Here is an 18241-nt window from a genome sequence, read left to right as displayed (position 1 = left end):
AGGTTAATTTTGTTTCAATAGAAGGAAAAATTTGTTTAATAACTAGAGATATACAAAAGAAGAATTAACTGCTGCTGGTGAGTTTCATGTTGCCCCTATCACTGGGGACAGTGAAAGCTGAATGACCACTGGGGGAATGTTTGTATCTAAGTATGAACAGGAATCATTTCATTCATTGTAATTGTATCCCCAGCCCCCAGCACAGAAACACTTAGGAGATGCTCAGGAAATATTTGTTGACTGATGAACTGTGGACAGGATTCCTATCCCAGTGCTAGTTGGACTAGATGACCTGTGTGGCTCTTTCCAATACTTCACTGTTTGCTAGCTGTGTGATCTCAGGTAAGCCATTTAATCATTTTGAGTCTTCATTTTAAAAACCTCTAAGATGGGGATACCAATACCTAGCCTACCTTCATCAGCATGTGAACATCAAATGACATCATGCCCACAAACATACTGTAAACACTAATGGCACTATGTAAGTGCCAGCTATTAATATGATGGAAATATTGTTAATATTATGGGAATAGGTCCTGATATGGTAGGGACTGCACTGTTTCCAAATGGCATCTGGAACTATGATCCACCTAAGAGGATTATGAAGAACTAGCCCTCCTATGGGCCCCCCCAATTCAATGAAACTGAAGCTTTTATACATCAGAACAACTTCATTTACAATAAAAAAAACACACACACAACTACAGTGACTGTTTGAGAAATCAATACAAGTCATATAAAAAAGGTGGGTTGTGGGGATTGGACAACTGGGAGGGAGTATATATGTAGTATCACATATTTACATTCAATATCAGGCCCCATTACACACCTGAAACTCAGGGCTGCTCCTTACCAGCTAAGTGCATTAGCATCTAGCTAATATAAGAAGCACCAAAGTGAGCCTGCTGGAAAGAGGGAATCAAGGCTCTTTGGGGATCTCTGGACAGTTAGTGAGGACCATTTTCCCCGGTAAAATTCCTCAAAACTCTGAAATTCAGAAGCTATAGTCTGAGCTCCTGTTTCCAAAGCTAGATCCGTCCCTTCCCTGTGTGACAGAGGAAGAAGGTGAATGAGGCATTCATTCAGCACCCAGTGTTGGCAGCTGAATAAAGCATGGTCTGGGCAGACTGCGTTAGACTGGGATTATATTAGGTCCATGACACTTCTGGTGCCCCAGGAAGCAGTGGGCTAAAGAAAGCCTTTAATTTAGATGCTCCTACAAAGATATGCCATGAGACTGGCCTGGGGAAAGGCAGACTGTGAGAGGGGCCTGGCAGATAAAAGAGAACTGATGTTTCTTTTCTGTATAGCTTGTTGGCTACAGATCCCATCCTGGTCAGTGGGCCTGTTTCTTGAGGCCAATTTCACTGATGTTTATGGGGTACACTGAGTCTGGTTTTTCTCATGATGGAGGGTAGGGGGTGTCTCACTGTTGACATGATTATGCTCCTTCATAGCAGGAGGAATCCTTGTCCTGAGGCAATCCTGGAGCCCAGAAAACACAAGGTCATAATTGGGAGTGAGGTGGGGAGAGAAGAGATTGCTCAGCACCAAAGCCACTAGCTGAGGAATCCATCCACAGCTCTCCAGCAACTGTCTCCTCTCATCTAATGATGCTAGAAGAAGTAAACGAAAACAGGTCTTCTTACAAATGGATCATCTGCACCCATTTGTTCCAGTTCACTTCTTGTGGGAATACACGGCCCATGCGGAGCGTGCAGTCTATGGTGGGCTCATAAAAGACAGTCGACCTCTCACTCAGGCCAGGAGCCATCACTTCCTCTTCTACTACTGGTTTGGAGAAGAGAGAGACTCCAGGTGACTTTTTTAGGAAGAATTTTCGGATGCAGCCAAGTGCTTCTAGACCCTGAGAAAATAACCAAGATGGTCTTTCAGATTTTATGTTATAGACAGATTGGCGTGCCTCAGCACTGTGCACGTCTTGGCCATGCTCTCCCACAGACCCTCTATTTGGGACTGAGTACTAGTCATCATGCAGCCTCCCTCTGGACTGCTTTTCTTTTTAAGCTACTTGAGTACCTGTGCTAAGAGACCTTCTTTCATATCTAAATTTGACATTTACAGCACTGTGGGAAAGAGCATTCAACCTAGAGCTAAGAACTCAAGTCCTAGTACAAGCCCCCCACTTCCTAGATATGTGGCTTTGGGGAAGTCATTCAAACTCTCTGGGCCTCAGGTTCTTCATGTGTCAAAAAGTGCCCATGCCTGGGATGCTCCCTGGCCTCACTTCTCTACTCCGTCCTCCTTCAGCAGGGTCAGCTCACATTCTACCTTCTGCCAGGCGGGAGGTCTGGCCCAGTTCTTGTCGCTGCTAGTACCTTCTCTCTGAGGTAACATCCTAGTTACATGATACATATCTTGTATGTACATAGCTATTTACATGTTTTCTCCCCCAACAGACGATGAGTTCTTTGAGAGGACAGACTTGGGTTTTGGGGTTTTTCAGGGCCTTTTTTTGGTGTTCCCAGTGCTAAGCATAGTGCCTGCCCCAAAGTAGTCTCTTATTAAATGCTTGCTCATTAACTGACTAGACTAGATGACCCCCGAATCTCTCAGTTCTAGTAAGTCTGTAGTCATATCAGAAGGACACATACTTGGAATTTTTTCCCCAGCACAGTAGATGGTCTGCACTGAATTATCTACATTATCCTACTTGTAAGATGGGAGATCCAGAATGCTAAGGCCCATTTAAAATTAGAGAATTCTCTCTCTGTTTCCTTGTTCTCCAAAGCACAACTAAATCTAAAATTGAGTTTTTGTCACTTGTGCTCTGGAAAACAAGTATCTCTTTCTACACCTGTGCACACACCTGGAGAATTTCTAACACTGCAATGGGCTGTAGGACTCCTTGGTAGTGCTGCAGCAGGGTATTCTCAGGGATGCCGGGCTTGGTCATGATGTGGTAGAGGACAGCTTCCATCATCCCCTTACAGACTGGCTTATTTAAATGGCCATCCACAATGCGCCAGGGCCTGCCGATGAAGCAGACATTCTCACATTCCCTGTTGGAGAGACAGAAGACACATTCAGTGCTTACACTTGGCATTAATGTTATTGGCGAGTAAGCATCTGAAGAAGAGCAGAAAAACAGAGGGGAATGGCTGTATATGCTGTCAGACTTAGTCTTGACATAAGTCAGTTTTGCTGACTTGCTTTTCTTTGTTATAAGGGAATGTTCTATGTTGGCAGGCATGGTATATTGGAAACCACCTTAGTATGAAATACAAAAAACAATCATTTAACCCTACTCACTTTTCCCGGTTTGTTTGGAAGAGGCTGCCTGCTCCGAGATTTTCTGTTAGAAAAACAACAGAAAAAGAGCATTACATATATGACTTTTCACAAGAACAGGAATCATGCTTTTTAAACCAGTCTCCAGGATGGTAGCCATCTGGGTGCTGCTTGCAGAAAATGGAACTTTGTGCTCATTACCAAGAATATGGACCTAAGTAACATTTTCATGAACTTTATAAAGACTATCTGAAGAAGACATCCTTAGGCCAACGAACATACAATAGGAGAGGAAGAATTAGTTAAATGGAGCAAAGAAGAACAGGTGGTCACACTTAACAGACATGTTCTGGTAGAAGAGGCACTGCCTCAAAGGAAGTTGGCCTCTCAAGGAAGGGGTGGCTTTGGATTCAGACAGACATACAATAATCAGCCTTGGGATTTTTCTGAGCATGACATGCAATTTAATAGCTAAGTTCTGTTATACAGCTGCAAGGGACCTTTGCACACCTAGCACATACTAGGTGATTAATAAACACCTGCTGATAGACTGTTCCAATGCTCCTTTGTCTATACCAGGCTGCTAAATATAGGTGGAAACTAGTTAGGACCTATACTGTTTCCCACATGAGCTTCACCCCAAATAGCACTATGGGAAGAGCACTGGACTTGGAATCTAAAAACATGATTTTATTTTGTTGGGGTTTTTTGTTTGTTTTTTGCTTTTTGGAGGGGGGAAGGTAGGGCAATTGGGGTTAAGTGACTTGTCCAAGGTCACGCAGCTAGTAAGTATGTGAAGTGTCTGAGGCCAGATCTGAACTCAGGTCCTCCTGACTCCAGGGCCAGTGCTCTCTATTCACATCGTCACCTAGCCGCCCCTAAAGATATGATTTTAAATCTCACCTGACATATCCCTAGGAACCCATCAAGGGCAAGTCATTTACCTTCAGAACTTTCGATTCCTCAGGCTCTATCCCTACTCCCGTAGGAACGACAGTATCACCACCACCTACTTTATAGGCTTGTTGTGGGCAAAACACTCTGTAAACATTAAAATGCTACAGAAACCTGAGCTATTGTGCCGAAGCCTTCTGACAAAAGGGAAAACAGACAAACCGACCAGAAGTCCCTCTGCCAGAGCTCACTGATTTTACCGACTACTGTCAAAATGTCATCCCTACAGGTATGGGGACATAATTATGTACATTCAAAGCTTGATTATCTGGGAGGTTTAGATAAAGTTAACGCGGAGTTAGACACGCCTCTTTTTCCTGTCATCATTTCCTACTGACATTTCCATCACTTCTTCCTTCTACCCAATTGCTCTAATAAGTACTTCCCACCTGGGCCATTCTTTGTTAGAACCACCACTAGCTACATGCATTTTTAATGAGATTTTACTTTTTGTCTATCTGTCATTTGCCATTTCTGAAACATTAAGTTTCCTACCAGGCTATAAGTTTTGGAGAAAGAGTTTACTTTGCTGCGGAGAAATTTGTTGTTCCACCCGAGTCACACAAAACACTTTTATCTTTTTGGGAGGACTCTTGTGGCACTAACCCTGTGGATGACCATCTGGTTAGGAAGACAGAATATCTGTGGTCAGTAAACTGCTTGTGAACAGAAACCGAGAGCATGAGAAACCTAAGTCCCTGCATCCTAGCAGGGCTTTCCCTCAGAGATATTTACGGCACCCAGGGACCCAGGAAACGCTGTCCCCCAACTGTCATTTGTTATGCTACATGGTTTTCTCCCAACTGAAGGATAGCTTTGAGATCCTACACACTTTATAAAAATGGAAACCAATCCCTGTTGCCATTAAGAAAGAAGGCTTCTTCTGGACAAAAGAAAACTGAAGCCAGAGTACACTTTTTGTAAAGGTTTCTGGAAAAATTAAGTGGGTGTAAGGTGAAATGAATATTCCCCCAAAGGTAACAGTAACAGTCAGAGCTGACATTTCTATTGTACTTTCCACAAATTATCAAATTTGAGTTTCACAATAACTCAGTGAGGCAGTGGTAGTACAAGTACTCCCATTTTACAGATGAGGAAACCAAGGCTTGGAAGGGGTAGAGGCAACTCTTCCAAAGTCAAATGCCTAGTCAATGCAGCTCCTGAAGCGCAGCAAGGAAGGAAGAGAACGGGAAGTCAGCACATGTCACAGCCTGCTAGCCTTTCTCTCTGATCTTCAAGTCAGTGCCTGCTAAATCACATCATCTGAGGCCATGCAAGGCCTCTGCGGAGCCTCGGCTCATGCACATAGCTTTCTCCTCAGATACACCAATGGGGCTGCTGCTGGTCTATGCATCGCCCCTGCTTCATACCAGAGGCCACTTGGGCTAAGTGACCTGTGAGAAGCAAGTCAGTGGCAGAGCTAAGACAAATGGCAGGTTGAGCTTCCTGAGGGCAAGGCCAGAGCTCCTTCCCTGCGTTATCACTGTCATCAGGCTCATCAGCTGTAGAGAAGCCTAAATGTGGAGAAGAGCAGGAGAGGAGTCGCACAAAGGCCACGATGCCCTTCATCCTCCCTGTCCTCACTCACTGTGCTGGCCGTGGTAACTAAGGAAGCACAGTCTGGACCCCACGCTGAAAGGATGAGCTGGGCCAGGCATGGGCCAGGCCAGTTCTCATCTCTGGGATTTTTAGGGTAACTCCCTCACACAGCAGGCTGGGTGTGTAAGAACAGAGTGAACTGCCTGAAAGTGTTTAAGCAGAACCTGGATGATGACCCCCTGTCTGGGAGGTTGTGCATACAGCAGGTAAGGTAAGAATTTGGATTAGATCTCCTCTAAGGGCCCTCCAAACTGCTAAGGGTTTATGTACATCACTGGGGAAGGAACACTGGGCAGGTTGTTAGAAGAAGTCCTATTCCAGACATTCATTAGCTCCATGACCTTAGGCAAGTCACTTACCTTTTCTGAGCCTCAGTCTCCTCTTTGGTTATTTTTTGGTTCAGGTGAGATAATGTACATGGAAGTACTTTGTCAAGTGATATATTAACAAGAAAATCTGAATTTTCACCCACCTTAAGCCCAAGTACTAATGGTGGTAAATTGATAATCTGGGGAGAATTAATGATCTGGTGTCAATGTCAGTTCAAAGGGTGCTTAAGCTTCTGCCATACCTTTTGGGTCCTCATAGCCCTCTAGGACCTGGAGCTGATTTCCAAGCTGTTCTCTGCCTGGGATTTCCAGGCCACTGGCATTTGCCTGATTGCCTTCAGTCTCTGATACCCTTAAGGGAGGGTCACTTCCACTCGATTCTAACTGAGCTCCAAGTGCTGAAGTTTCTAGGGTTGTTTCTCCATCTGCAGGCAAAGCCCCTTTCTCTTCAGCTGGACTGGGGCAGTGCTCTAGGCGTATATCCTTCAGAACAGCCTTCTTTGTGGGAGGCTCATTCATTCCTTCCAAATCACCTTCTGTACCCTCATGGGTGGGGTCAGGGCCCACATGGCTGCTGTGCAGTGTCTTCCTCTTGGTCTCCCGAGGACCCAGTTCAGTTTCCTCAAGGGAGCTCTTCTCTTTGGAGAGCTCCTCCTGGGTTCTCAGCTGCGGCTTCTGGCTGGGGTGGTGAAGATCCTCTGTTTGTACATCACCTTCTTCCTCCTTGTTCTTCAAGCGCACTGAGTGTAACAGCCAGGGCTGGGCAAAGATCATTGCCACCAGGCGCACAGTATTGCCTCCAACTTCCAATACTTGGTGCAGAGCCAAGAGGTCCTAGGAAAAACAGAAAGGCCCTCTTAATAAGCATGTGTTGACTGTGTTCTGTATCTCCCTCTCCTTGACAGTATGTGGAAATGAGGCAGCATAACTTTGCTGGACTGGCGAGGCCACAAGGAGACCAGCATCCGGAAGGGTGAAGGATACTCTTCTTACCCTCTGCTTTGGGAAAGAGAGAACTAAGGCAGTTCATTTCAATACCTAGTGTTAGCTCCACCTTGTCACTTTTTGGTCCTACCTGTTTGCCATAAGCTAGGGAGGGAGACTCAACTTTGAAAAAATTATCATTTGATTTTGCAGCACCAGCACCCTGCTCCCCATCTCTCTCCTTAGGCTCCCTCTCCCTACCTCAAGGTTCAGACATTTATTTTTTAAAATGAAAGTGAATTTAAATTTGTTTTGAGAATTTAGTGATTCTACCTTGAGGAAATGGAGATTCCCTTGAGGAAGTGAAAATTTCTGCCCTGCCTAAGGGAATCCCAGCAGCTGTTTATAACTAACACAATGTGATTCACAAACACACACTTCCATTAAAACCAGACAAGGAGGGAGGGATAGACTCAGCCACCGAGTTCTTTAGGTCCTGGATCCACATTTATTTTAAACTCTGGTAACAGGAATGTCTGTCTGCTCATCTAGAGGCTGTGGGGGGGATGTGATCACCCCTGGAAGTTCTATGGAATCACAAGGATTGTAAGGGCACTGGTTATCAGAGACTGGGATTGCTAGAGAAGATTTAGAATCTGTTCCTATTGATATACGTAGTTTGAAGAGGTAGCAAATGGGTGACAGGCAGTATCCACTTTCTTAGCTTCTGGACCTACAGTTCAATGCTTCTTAAATACACAGCTAGGACAACAGGGCCTCACAGGAAGCATGTGGGCACCACCTCTCCAGGTGGGCTAGGGCTCCTGGCTCTCATCAGCTATTCTGAGTCGGCTGCAGTGGGAGGGAAAGGAGGAGCTGACTGGATTGGAAATCAGGTTCTAGTCTGAGCTCTTATGAGTTAGCTGTATGACCTTGGGCAATTAAGCTCTCTGAGTCTCAGTTTCCTCATCTTTACAACAAAGGGATTGAAAGAAATTATTCTGTGGACATCTAATTAGAATCCTACCTGGAAAAAAAGGCTTTCTGCAGCCTCTTAGGTCTTCTTCAATACGGACTGGTGACTAAGATAGGGAAAGTTCACCACCCAAGTCACTCTCTATTCTCCATTTCAAATTTCAGGGTCAATAGTGACAGCAGGTCATACAAAATTAATCTAAGCTATTCACTGAGAATTTCAGATCTTTTGCTGGGGATAAAGTTGAGATACCTGGGTTTCTGGAGGCCTTAAAAGATTATATATACAGCATACACAGGAGAGAGCATATGATCATAAGATCATAAAAGAACAAAATGGTTTCATATTTTCTAATGCTAAGCATAAACAGCATTCACTGGAACATTTCTTTTTCCTCCAATGTACATGCAATATGTCTAGCCCTGGTTAATCCAGGGGAAGATCCAAACCCATTTTTAAGTGGTCTAGACCAGTGAGTCCACCTGTACAAGAGACCTGTAAGTTGTCTATAATGTAGAGTTTTCTAGAATTGCTATCGTACCAAGAAGTTAAAGGATTTAACCCAGATCCCAAGCCCAGAATGCCTCAGATGTGAAACTGCTGTGGTGTACAGAACAGAGAGTCACTCATGTGATTTTGACTTGTGACTTTCTGAAGCCTCGGCTCTGTACCAGGAAGCAATGTGAAAGTGATTTTTATCTGTAAAAATGATCACTCATTGAGCAATTCTTTGAAAGACGGTCCTTGGCTTTGAATCTGGGGAAACCAGAGGAAACCTAGAGAAGCCTCTTCTTTACCTAAGGCCCTAGTTTTGTCCCCTGAATAAATCCTAACTCTGTCCGAATGTTCCCTGCACTTCAGGATGCACTAGAAAGGTAATCCTTCCAACCTCAGACACTGCGGACAGGCTGCCATCTTCGTCTCTGCCCTGTGCTCATCTGTGAAAGAGACATGCTGTCGATCCCCCTTGAACTACCTCCTTTACAAACTACTGTGAGAGAAACATTTTGCAAAGTGAAAAGTACTACAAAAATATGGGCTGTTATTACTTAGTTAATACATTTCAGAGAACTTTTGTATTTATATTCTTTTTATATAAGCAGAGGCCAGTTTACAATAAAACTGATAATGAAAATTGATGCCCAACCAACCTGGATATAGTCTGGGAGGGTCCTTGTGCGCTCACAGTCTATCTTCTCTAAGTTGGAGAACTGGGTACTCAGTTCCACCTTGTCTACCCCAAAATGGGAAGCAGCTACAATGGTGTTCTGGATCTCCAAAGCAGCAGACACATCTGCGGGCTTATACCCATTACTCTTTAGTTGTTGGACAAGCTCATCTATGCTGCAGGAATTTTCCTGGGTGTTTATCAATCTGGTAAAAGCATCAGGGAGGCAGGTGACCCCAACTGTTGTCTGATCCATTACAGATATCACTGAAAAGAGACAAACCCAATCACCATGGATGGATCACAGTTTTAAAAGCTATCACAAGACAAGAGACAGAAAGACTCCTAACCTTCTCTAAACTGGTTTACTTACCACCTCCTGAATAATCCTTGTATCTTTCTTCCTCACAATTTTTCTTACCTTTCCTGGAATGTCCTCTTTTCTGATCTGTGCCTATCCAAATCCTATGCATGCTTTAATTCTCAGGTCCAACTAATCTCCATTTCCTTTGTTAAAAACCTTTCAGTCCAGTCTAGCCCAGTGTGGAGTGGTGATTTCCTCCTCTTCTGACCTCCTACAGCAATCACTGTCTCTATAATCCATTTGTTAATTGACTATGTACTGCCCTGCCATCCATGATTAACACTGAACAAAATATTAAAGCTCCCTGCTGTTCACGTGTTTCTATCTTGTCTTTCCCACTAGTCTGTAAATTCTTTGGGAAGACCCTGATCTGGTCTTACTGGCCATTGTATCCAGTCTAGCATCAGGGTCTGGTGCACTTAGTCAGTCCTCAGACAACAATGATTTTCCTTGATTCAGTTAGATCTATTTTGCATTTTATTCACTGTCTAAACATTTATTAAGTGCTAACTGCATGCACTGCATCAAAGCTGGCCTTCTAAGAGGTTTTTCAAGGCAAAAGGATGAAGGGTTTGAGGTCTGAGGAGGGTTTCAGGAGAACGGGTAAAAAAAATTCTGTAAATCATCAGTCACTTCTCTCCAGAAGGGAAAAAGCATCTAGGGCTAGGAATGAATTGGGGCAGGCCAGTAAGTGACTTCCACGGCACTTCATGTCTCTGGCCAGACGCTGCTTTGTCTGGCTAGCTAAGTGTAAAACCTGCCACCCAGGACTCCTGGCCTCTGGTCCTGAGTCTGATCAAGAATGATAGTATCAAGCTACAGACTGTAGCTGTTTCCACAATTTTTAAGAAGGAGGCATTTACCAGGGATGTTGAGGTGCGTGGGCAGTGGGGTACACCGTAGCTTCATTTTCATCTGACAAGAATTCACCACGATGTTGTCATTGGGGTTCAGGTTCCTGGTGTTGACAATCCCAGGGGCGTAGTAGCCCCGCATCAGCAGGTAGTTGGTGTGGGAAGCCTGGTGGGGCTTCACTTCAATCCTGCGCTTGGCAGCAGCACCTTCATCCAGCTCTTCCTCCTCTTCATCGTCATCTTCCAAGCTACCATCCTTTGCCAAGCTAAGAGGAAAGAAAAGGTATTTATCCAAATAGAACGCTTCCTTTTAGACTCAAAATGAACCATAAGAAAAGGGTTTATTTATTTATTCTACATCTTTTAGGATATAAACTTCTTGAAGGTAAAGACTGTTAGGTGACACTTGGATTTCTGACCACCTAGTGGATTGTCTAGGAAGTAGTCCTGATTACCATCTGTTTAAACTACTGCAATAGTTTTTTAACCTCTTCCTCTAACTCCAATCTTACACACATTTGCTAAATTTATCTTCCTAACACATAAATCTTATTACATATCATGTTTTGTTAAAAAAAAAAACACATTAAATGGCTCCTTATTGCTTAGAGAATAAAGACCACACTTCTTAGTCTCACATTTAACTCCATCCCAATCTGGTGCCATCCAGCCTCATGTCAGACTACTTCTCTAGACCAGACTGCTCACTGCCCCTTATATTCATGGCCTTCCTATATCTCCACCTCCAATCACACTGTGCTCTATGCTGCAGCACCCTTCAAGCCCCACTCAAATGCTACTTCCTCCAGAAAATCTTCTCTGACTTTCCCAGTTAAGAATGATCTTTCTTTTATTTTGAAAATCACTGTATCTAAAAGGGGACTCTAAACAAACTTTGGAGCTGCAGAACCCACAAAATGACACAGAGAAGCTAACCTCCCGCTGATGACAGCCCAGCAGGCCGGCAGGAATCGGCCAGCGCAGCGCTCTGGGAGCCGAGCCCAGCCCCAGGCCGAGGCTTTAGCCCCAGGGCGGGCCTGACCAGCCGCCAGCCAGAGGGACTCCAGATCAACAGCAGCTGTGGCCGTTTCCAGATTTATCAATACATAGATGCGAAGGACAAGGTGAGAGGCCAGTGCAGTCTGGACTTTGGGACCCAGTAAGTGGGAGTGCGTGGCTTTTACCCCTGGGGCGAGAAACCACTGAGACGCCAGCACAGCCTGCCAGTGCCACATGGCAGCTTCAGCTCCTGGCCTGCAGAGTGTAGGGGGACCAAGCACCAGTCTGAGGGGTAATCGCTCTTGCTTTTTAACCTGCTTGGATCTGGATTGCAGTCTAGGGTGGAGGTCCTGGGGTATGTGTCCAGCTTGCCAGAGCGTGTGGAGACCTCAGAGAGGGCACCCATCTAATACCTCCGGGCAGCTGAGAAAACCCCAGCGTTTGGGACAAAAACTCCCCTGTCTGGTGGCAGAGTCCCACTGTGGCAAAAAGCCCAAAAGTCAAATCATTGAGTGGCAAAATGAGCAGGCAAAGGAAACAAAGCAGACAGAAGATTCCAACAGTACACTCCTATTTTGGGGATAAGAAGGAGCAAGGCATGGAACAGGAGGAAATCAGTGAAGTCAGAACTCCTGCATCAAAAGCTTCAAAGGAAAATACAAGCTGGTTACAGGCCATAGAGGACCTTAAGAAGCAGATAAGAGAAGTGGAGGAAAAACTGGGAAGAGAAATGAGAACAATGCAAGAAAATTATGAAATGAGAGTCAACAGCCTGACTGAAGAAAATAATACCTTAAAAAACAGACTGACTCAAATGGTAAAGGAGGCTCAAAAAGGCAATGAGGAGAAGAATGCCTTAAAAAGTCGAATTTGCCAGATGGAAAAAGAATCTCAAAAGCTCACTGAGGAGAATCATTGCTTCAGAATTAGATTGGAGCAAATGGAAGCTAATGACTTTATGAGAAATCAAGATGCTGTTAAACAGATCCAAACAAATGAAAGAATAGAAGGCAATGTGAAATATCTCATGGGAAAAACCACTGACCTGGAAAATAGATCCAGGAGAGATAATTTAAAAATTATTGGACTGCCTGAGAGCCATGACCAAAGTAAGAGCCTGGAAAGCATCCTCCAGGAAGTTCTCAAAGAAAACTGCCCTGATGTTTTAGAACGAGAGGGCAAAATAGAGGTTGAAAGAATCCACCAATCACCTCCTGAAAAAGATCCCAAAAAGAAAACTCCTAGGAATATTATAGCCAGGTTCTGGAATTCCCAGATTAAGGAGAGAATATTTACAAGCAGCCAGGAAGAAACAATTTGAATATTGTGGAAACACAATCAGGATAACCCAGGATCTGGCAGCTTCTACACTGAGGGATCGAAGGGCCTGGAATGTGATATTCCGGAGGTCAAGGGAGCTGGGATTAAAACCAAGAGTCACCTACCCAGCAAAACTGAGTATCATGTTTCAGGGGAAAATATGGTCATTCAGTGGAATAGAGGACTTTCAAGCATTCTTACTGAAAAAACCAGAGTTGAATAGAAAATTTGACATTTAGATACAAGAAGCAAGAGAAGCATGAGAAGGTAAACAGGGAAAAGAAATCATAAGGAACTTATCAAATTTGAACTATTTTTTTTTTTAAAGCAATCGGGGTTGAGTGGCTTGCTCGGGGTTGCATGGCCAGTTGTTGTTTCTGGGTGTGGTGCTGAGTGTCTGGGCCCGGATTTGATCTGGGTCATCCCGGCACTGGGGCCGGTGCTCTTGCTTGCTGAGCCACCTGGCCAAAGTTGAACTATTAACATTCCTACATGGAAAAACAACAATTGTAACTTATGAAACTTTTCTCAGTAGTTGAAGGGATTAGAAATATATATGTATATATATATGTATGTGTGTGTGTGTGTGTATATATATATATATATATATGTCTTTATATGAGGGTATGCGGGCATATGAATACATATGTGAATGTGTGTATATACGTTTACAGGTATACATAGATAGAGGGGACGGGACCAATTTAACAGGAAGGGATGATACTTAAAAGGTGAAATTAAGAGGTGAGAGGAATATAATGAGAGGAGATGGGGAGAGACAGAGTGGGGCAACTATCTCATACAGAAGAGGCAAGGGAAAATGGTTACAATGGAGGGGAAGAATAGGAAGGCAAAAGGGAATGGGTCAACCTTATTCCTATTGAATCTGGCTTGAGAAGGGAGGGAAATACACACTAAATAGGGGATCTCACACTCCAGGAGAATGGGGGGGAAGGGGATTTGAGGGGGGATGATGGAAGGCAGGGCAGGCTGGGGGGGAGGGAAGTTGGAAGCACCCACTTTTGAAAAGAGACAGGATCAAAGTAGAGAATAGAACAAGTGGGAGGTGGGATAGGAGGGAGGGAAATATAGTCAGTCTTTTACAATACATCTACTATGTTACTGTTTAGCATTAGCCGCACATGTACAATCTATACTGAACTGCTTGTCTCCCCAGTGGGGGTGGGTGGCAGGGGGGGGAGGGAATGAATCTGGAATTGAAAGTTTTAAAATCAAATATTCAAATATATGTATATATATATGTGTGTGTGTGTATATATATATATATATATATATATATATATACTATTATTAATACCATCTTACATGTTATTAAGAAAAAAAAAGATATACAGGCACTGAGGCATAGAGATCCACTGGAAAAGTTGAAACGGGTATGGGAGAAATTATGGGAGAGAGCAGATTGGAGGTGGGGATATCCTGTGGGACTGCTGTTTTGGGGGGATGGGTGGGGGAAAAAAGGGGAGAAAATTTGTAACTCAAAATCTGGCAGAAACGAATGATGTAAATCAGAAGTTAATAAAGCATTAAAAAAAAAAAAGAAAATCACTGTATCTGTCTTAAGCATTTCACATGTTCAGATTTGTAATACAGATACATATACACACATTCCCCATTAGAGAGCAAGTTCCATGAGGACAGAAATCATTTCTTATTTAATCTTTATATTTACCCTGAAAGTATTGAATTTAAATATTTTTATCATCAGAATTTAGTCAACCCTTTTTGTCACCTAGGTCCCTCTTATGATCCTTTATTTGTTTCCCTTTTTAAAAGTTTTGTCCATAAATAAACTTATAAAAACATGTAAACATAATAGATTATTCAATAAGTTTCTGGTGTTGAGTGTGGTACGACGTAGGACCCTTCTCAGGCCCTCAGCTTCCTCATTTATAAAATGAGAGGGTTATATTAGACAGATGATTTTTAAGGCCCTGTCAGACCCTAACATATCTTACATTCTATTGGAAGTGATGCTGTCACAGAAACAGCACTGGACTTGGAGAGAGCAGACCTGGGTTTAAATCCTGGAGCTAACACTTAGTAGTGGTGTGGTCCTGGAAAAAGGATTTGTTTGAGTTTTATTTTTTTTCCCTTTAAAATGTGGCCCATCAGACTTAGTACCTCTATCTGAGAAAAAGGTGAGAAAAGCACTTTGTGAAATTTAAAGGGTTACAGAAAGGCGAATCACCACTACCACCATCACCATAGTCACAGCATCACTGCTAATGATATTTTGCTCTGTTTTGGGGGAGGCACTCTGGGGGCAGCTGCTGGCCTTACCTCTTCATGACTTCATTCTCCACCATGGAGCTGTCCACCACCACGATCTGCTCAGGGATTCGTACATCCACCGCAAGAAGGCCCAGAGAGAAAAGGCTGAGGATGGCCACACAGTGGCCTCCAGGGCCATCCAATGAAAATGACACCATATCAGTTATGGCACCTTCTGGTTCCTTGAAGGAAAAACTATCTGGTTTGTCTGCCTGGCCAACAGCCTTGACCTTCTCAAAGAACTGGAAAGATTCTGTGCAGACTGTACTGGGGAATCTCCATGTAAAAATCCTAAGGATTTGAGGAAAAACAAAAAGAAATAAGGAAGAGAAAGAGCTTTAGTGTAGGAATGAAGGGGAAAAACTGATTTTGGTTTCAAATGAAAACAAATCCCAAATGTATATGGAGATGAAAGACTTTCTTTTTAAAGTTCCTATACATACTCAAGCCCTTGTTTCTCTCTAAAGGTATAATTTTAAGAAGGTTAAATGAATCAAGCATTTGGAATCCAGTCTGGTTTGAGTACTGCCAAAGTCAGTGTGACTTTGGGCAAAAAGTCAACAACTCTGATAGCTGAGGGGAAGATGGACTGGAATGGGAAGAGAGATGAGGCAGGGAGACCCATCAGAAGGGTACTCCAATAGTGCATACATGAGGAGAGGGGGGCCTGCATCAGGGTAGAGGCAGTGTCAAGAGAAGAGAAAAGGTCTTCTACAAGAATTACTGCAAAGGCAGAATCCATACGATTTAACAAGTGATTAGATAGGAGGATAAAGATGGTGAGAGACAGTATATCAAAAGTTACAGAGAGGTCAAGGAGAGCTAAGATCAGGCCAATTGGTAACTTTGGAGACAGCAGTCATTGAACTTGTCTTGTCCTTATTTTCCTCATCTACAAAATGAACAGGTGAGAGTCGATCATTTCTAAGGATCCTTCTGGCTCTAAACCTTTTTTTAAAAAATTTTCTTTCTTTTTTTTTTAAAATTAATTTGTTTACTTTTAGTTTACAAGATTCATTACCACAACTCCTTGAGTTTCAAATTTTCTCTCCCTCCCCCACCCCCCACCATGGCAGCATACAAACAAGTATAGTATCTGTAAATACTTTCACATTAGGCATTAGTCAGGTTATAAAGAAGGATTGTAACAGATGGAATGAAGAACGGGAAAGAGGAAACAAAACCAAACAAGAAAATGAAAAAGGGCAGGTTTCAATCTGGGTTCAATCGCAGTTCTTTCTCTGCATGTAAACATCTCTCTCCATCGTGAGTCTTTTGGGTTTGACTTATGTCTCTGGATTGCTGAGAAGAGTCCAGTTTATCAAAGTTGGTTGTCACATATACATTGTGTCTGTAATTGTGTACAAATTCCTCCTGGCTCTACTCTTCTCATTCAGCATCAGTTCATATAAGCCTCTCCAGGTAAATATGAAGTCCATCTGCTCCTTGTTTCTTATAGCACAATAGTATTCCATAACATGAATGTACCACAACTTGTTCAGCCATTCCCCAATTGATGGGCACCCCCTTAAATTTCCAATTCTTTGCTACCACAAAAAGAGCTGCTATAAATATTTTTGTACATATGGGTCTTCCTCCCACTTCTATGATCTCTTTGGGATATAACCCTAGGAGTGGTATTGCTGGGTCAAAGGGTATGAAATGATTTATAGCCCCTTGGGCATAATTCCAGATTGCTTTCCATTCTGGATCAGTTCACAACTCCACCACCAATGCATTAGTGTTCCAATTTGTCCACATCCTCTCCAGCATTTGTTATTTTCCTGTTTTGTCATCTTAGCCAATCTGACTGGTGAGATGTGGTACCTCAGAGTTGTTTTGATTTGCATAAACCTATGATTCTTATTGCCTGAATGAAACATTTATTATGGAATGGAACCCTAGTTCAATTTGCTATTTAATCTCAGCTAAGCCTTTATGGGTGTAGGTGATAATTCTTTTATTTTCTTCCCTGACTCATATTCCTCAGAGTGGCCATTCTAAATTCTTTTCAAACCCCCCACACCATCCACTCGTCTTACTCATCTTGCCCCTTAGTTGAGGGAATCACCTCCTACCACGAGACCATCCACCACGAACTTTCTGCTTTCCCCTCACTCCACACTTTAAAATCTCTCTACCTTGTCCCCATTTGCTGCAGCATCTGAGGAAGAGCTAGTTCTTCTCCTTGCCAAGGGTAACCCCTCTACTTGTTTTCATCCTTTTCCATCTCTTCTGAGAATTCACTTCCTCAAACATTTCCTCTTTCATGTTTCTGTTTACTGGCTCCTTCCCAGGTGCCTACAAACATCCCCAGGACACATTCATCTTTAAAAAAACAAAACAAAACAACTTCATATGATGCTGCCATTTCCTCACGTTATCATCTTATGTCTCTCTCCTTTTCTAAGCCAAATTAAGAGAGTTGTCTATACTTGGTGCTTCCACTTCCTCTCTTCCCACTCACTTCTCAACCCTTTCCAATCTAGTTTTGGAGCCCACCATTCACTAAAATTGCTCTCTTCAAGGTGACCAATGACCTTTGACTTCTTTTCTCAGTCCCAGTCCTACCTGATATTCTTTCTCCTTGGCTTCCATGATACAGTGTTTTCCTAGTTCTTCCCTTTCCCCTTCTGAATGTTGTTCTTGTCTTCTTTGCTGGATAATCATCCATGTCATGTCCCCTAAGTGTGGCTGTCCCCCAGGGCTCTGGTCTGGGGACTTCTTCTTTTTCTCTAAATTCTCTACACTGGGTGATCTCATCTGTTCCCATAGATTCCATTATTATCAGTCCTCATATGATTCTTCTATATATTCAGTCCTAACCTCTGTCTGAACTTAAATCTTTTATCTCCAACTCTACCTCGATGTCCCACAGGCATCTCAAATGCAATGTGTCCAAAACAGAATTCATGATCTTCCAACCTACTCCTTCACACTTCCCTATTTCTGTTGAGGGCACCATCACTCATCCAATTATCCAGGATCAAACTTGGTCGATGCTTACTTTTTATTCCCAATAGCCAATGAGTCATCAAGTCTAATCAATTTTACTTCTTTGTATATATCTCATTTTCTTCATTCATTGAGTACTTATCCTACTTTAGGCACTCATTACCTCTGGACTACAGCAATTTCCCAACCAGTCTCTTTGCTTCTGGTCATCCCTTCCTCTATTCCATCTTCTACAGAACTAACAAGTGATAT

At 43.1% G+C, this 18241-nt stretch overlaps 1 protein-coding gene across 1 annotated transcript in view; it reads right to left on the bottom strand.

The window, feature by feature from the left end:
- Window positions 1–651: 651 nt before the first annotated feature.
- Window positions 652–18241, bottom strand: part of GTF3C1 (general transcription factor IIIC subunit 1) — a 119763-nt gene continuing 102173 nt past the window's right edge. The window contains exons 31-37 of the mRNA XM_069064139.1: window positions 15044–15325; window positions 10430–10686; window positions 9186–9469; window positions 6377–6968; window positions 3274–3316; window positions 2831–3023; window positions 652–1867 (exon numbers count right to left, since the gene is read on the bottom strand). Of these exons, the coding sequence (XP_068920240.1) occupies window positions 1646–1867; window positions 2831–3023; window positions 3274–3316; window positions 6377–6968; window positions 9186–9469; window positions 10430–10686; window positions 15044–15325 (1873 nt within the window). The 3' untranslated portion in view covers window positions 652–1645. The remainder of the gene's footprint in view (window positions 1868–2830; window positions 3024–3273; window positions 3317–6376; window positions 6969–9185; window positions 9470–10429; window positions 10687–15043; window positions 15326–18241) is intronic.

This window comes from Petaurus breviceps, unplaced genomic scaffold, assembly GCF_028583685.1.
Source record: "Petaurus breviceps papuanus isolate PSGF00001 unplaced genomic scaffold, PetGlider_PUasm1.0 138, whole genome shotgun sequence".
Taxonomy (NCBI): Eukaryota; Metazoa; Chordata; class Mammalia; order Diprotodontia; family Petauridae; genus Petaurus; species Petaurus breviceps.
Note: the sequence above shows the minus strand (reverse complement) of the source record. Positions and strands in the feature narration are given on the sequence as shown.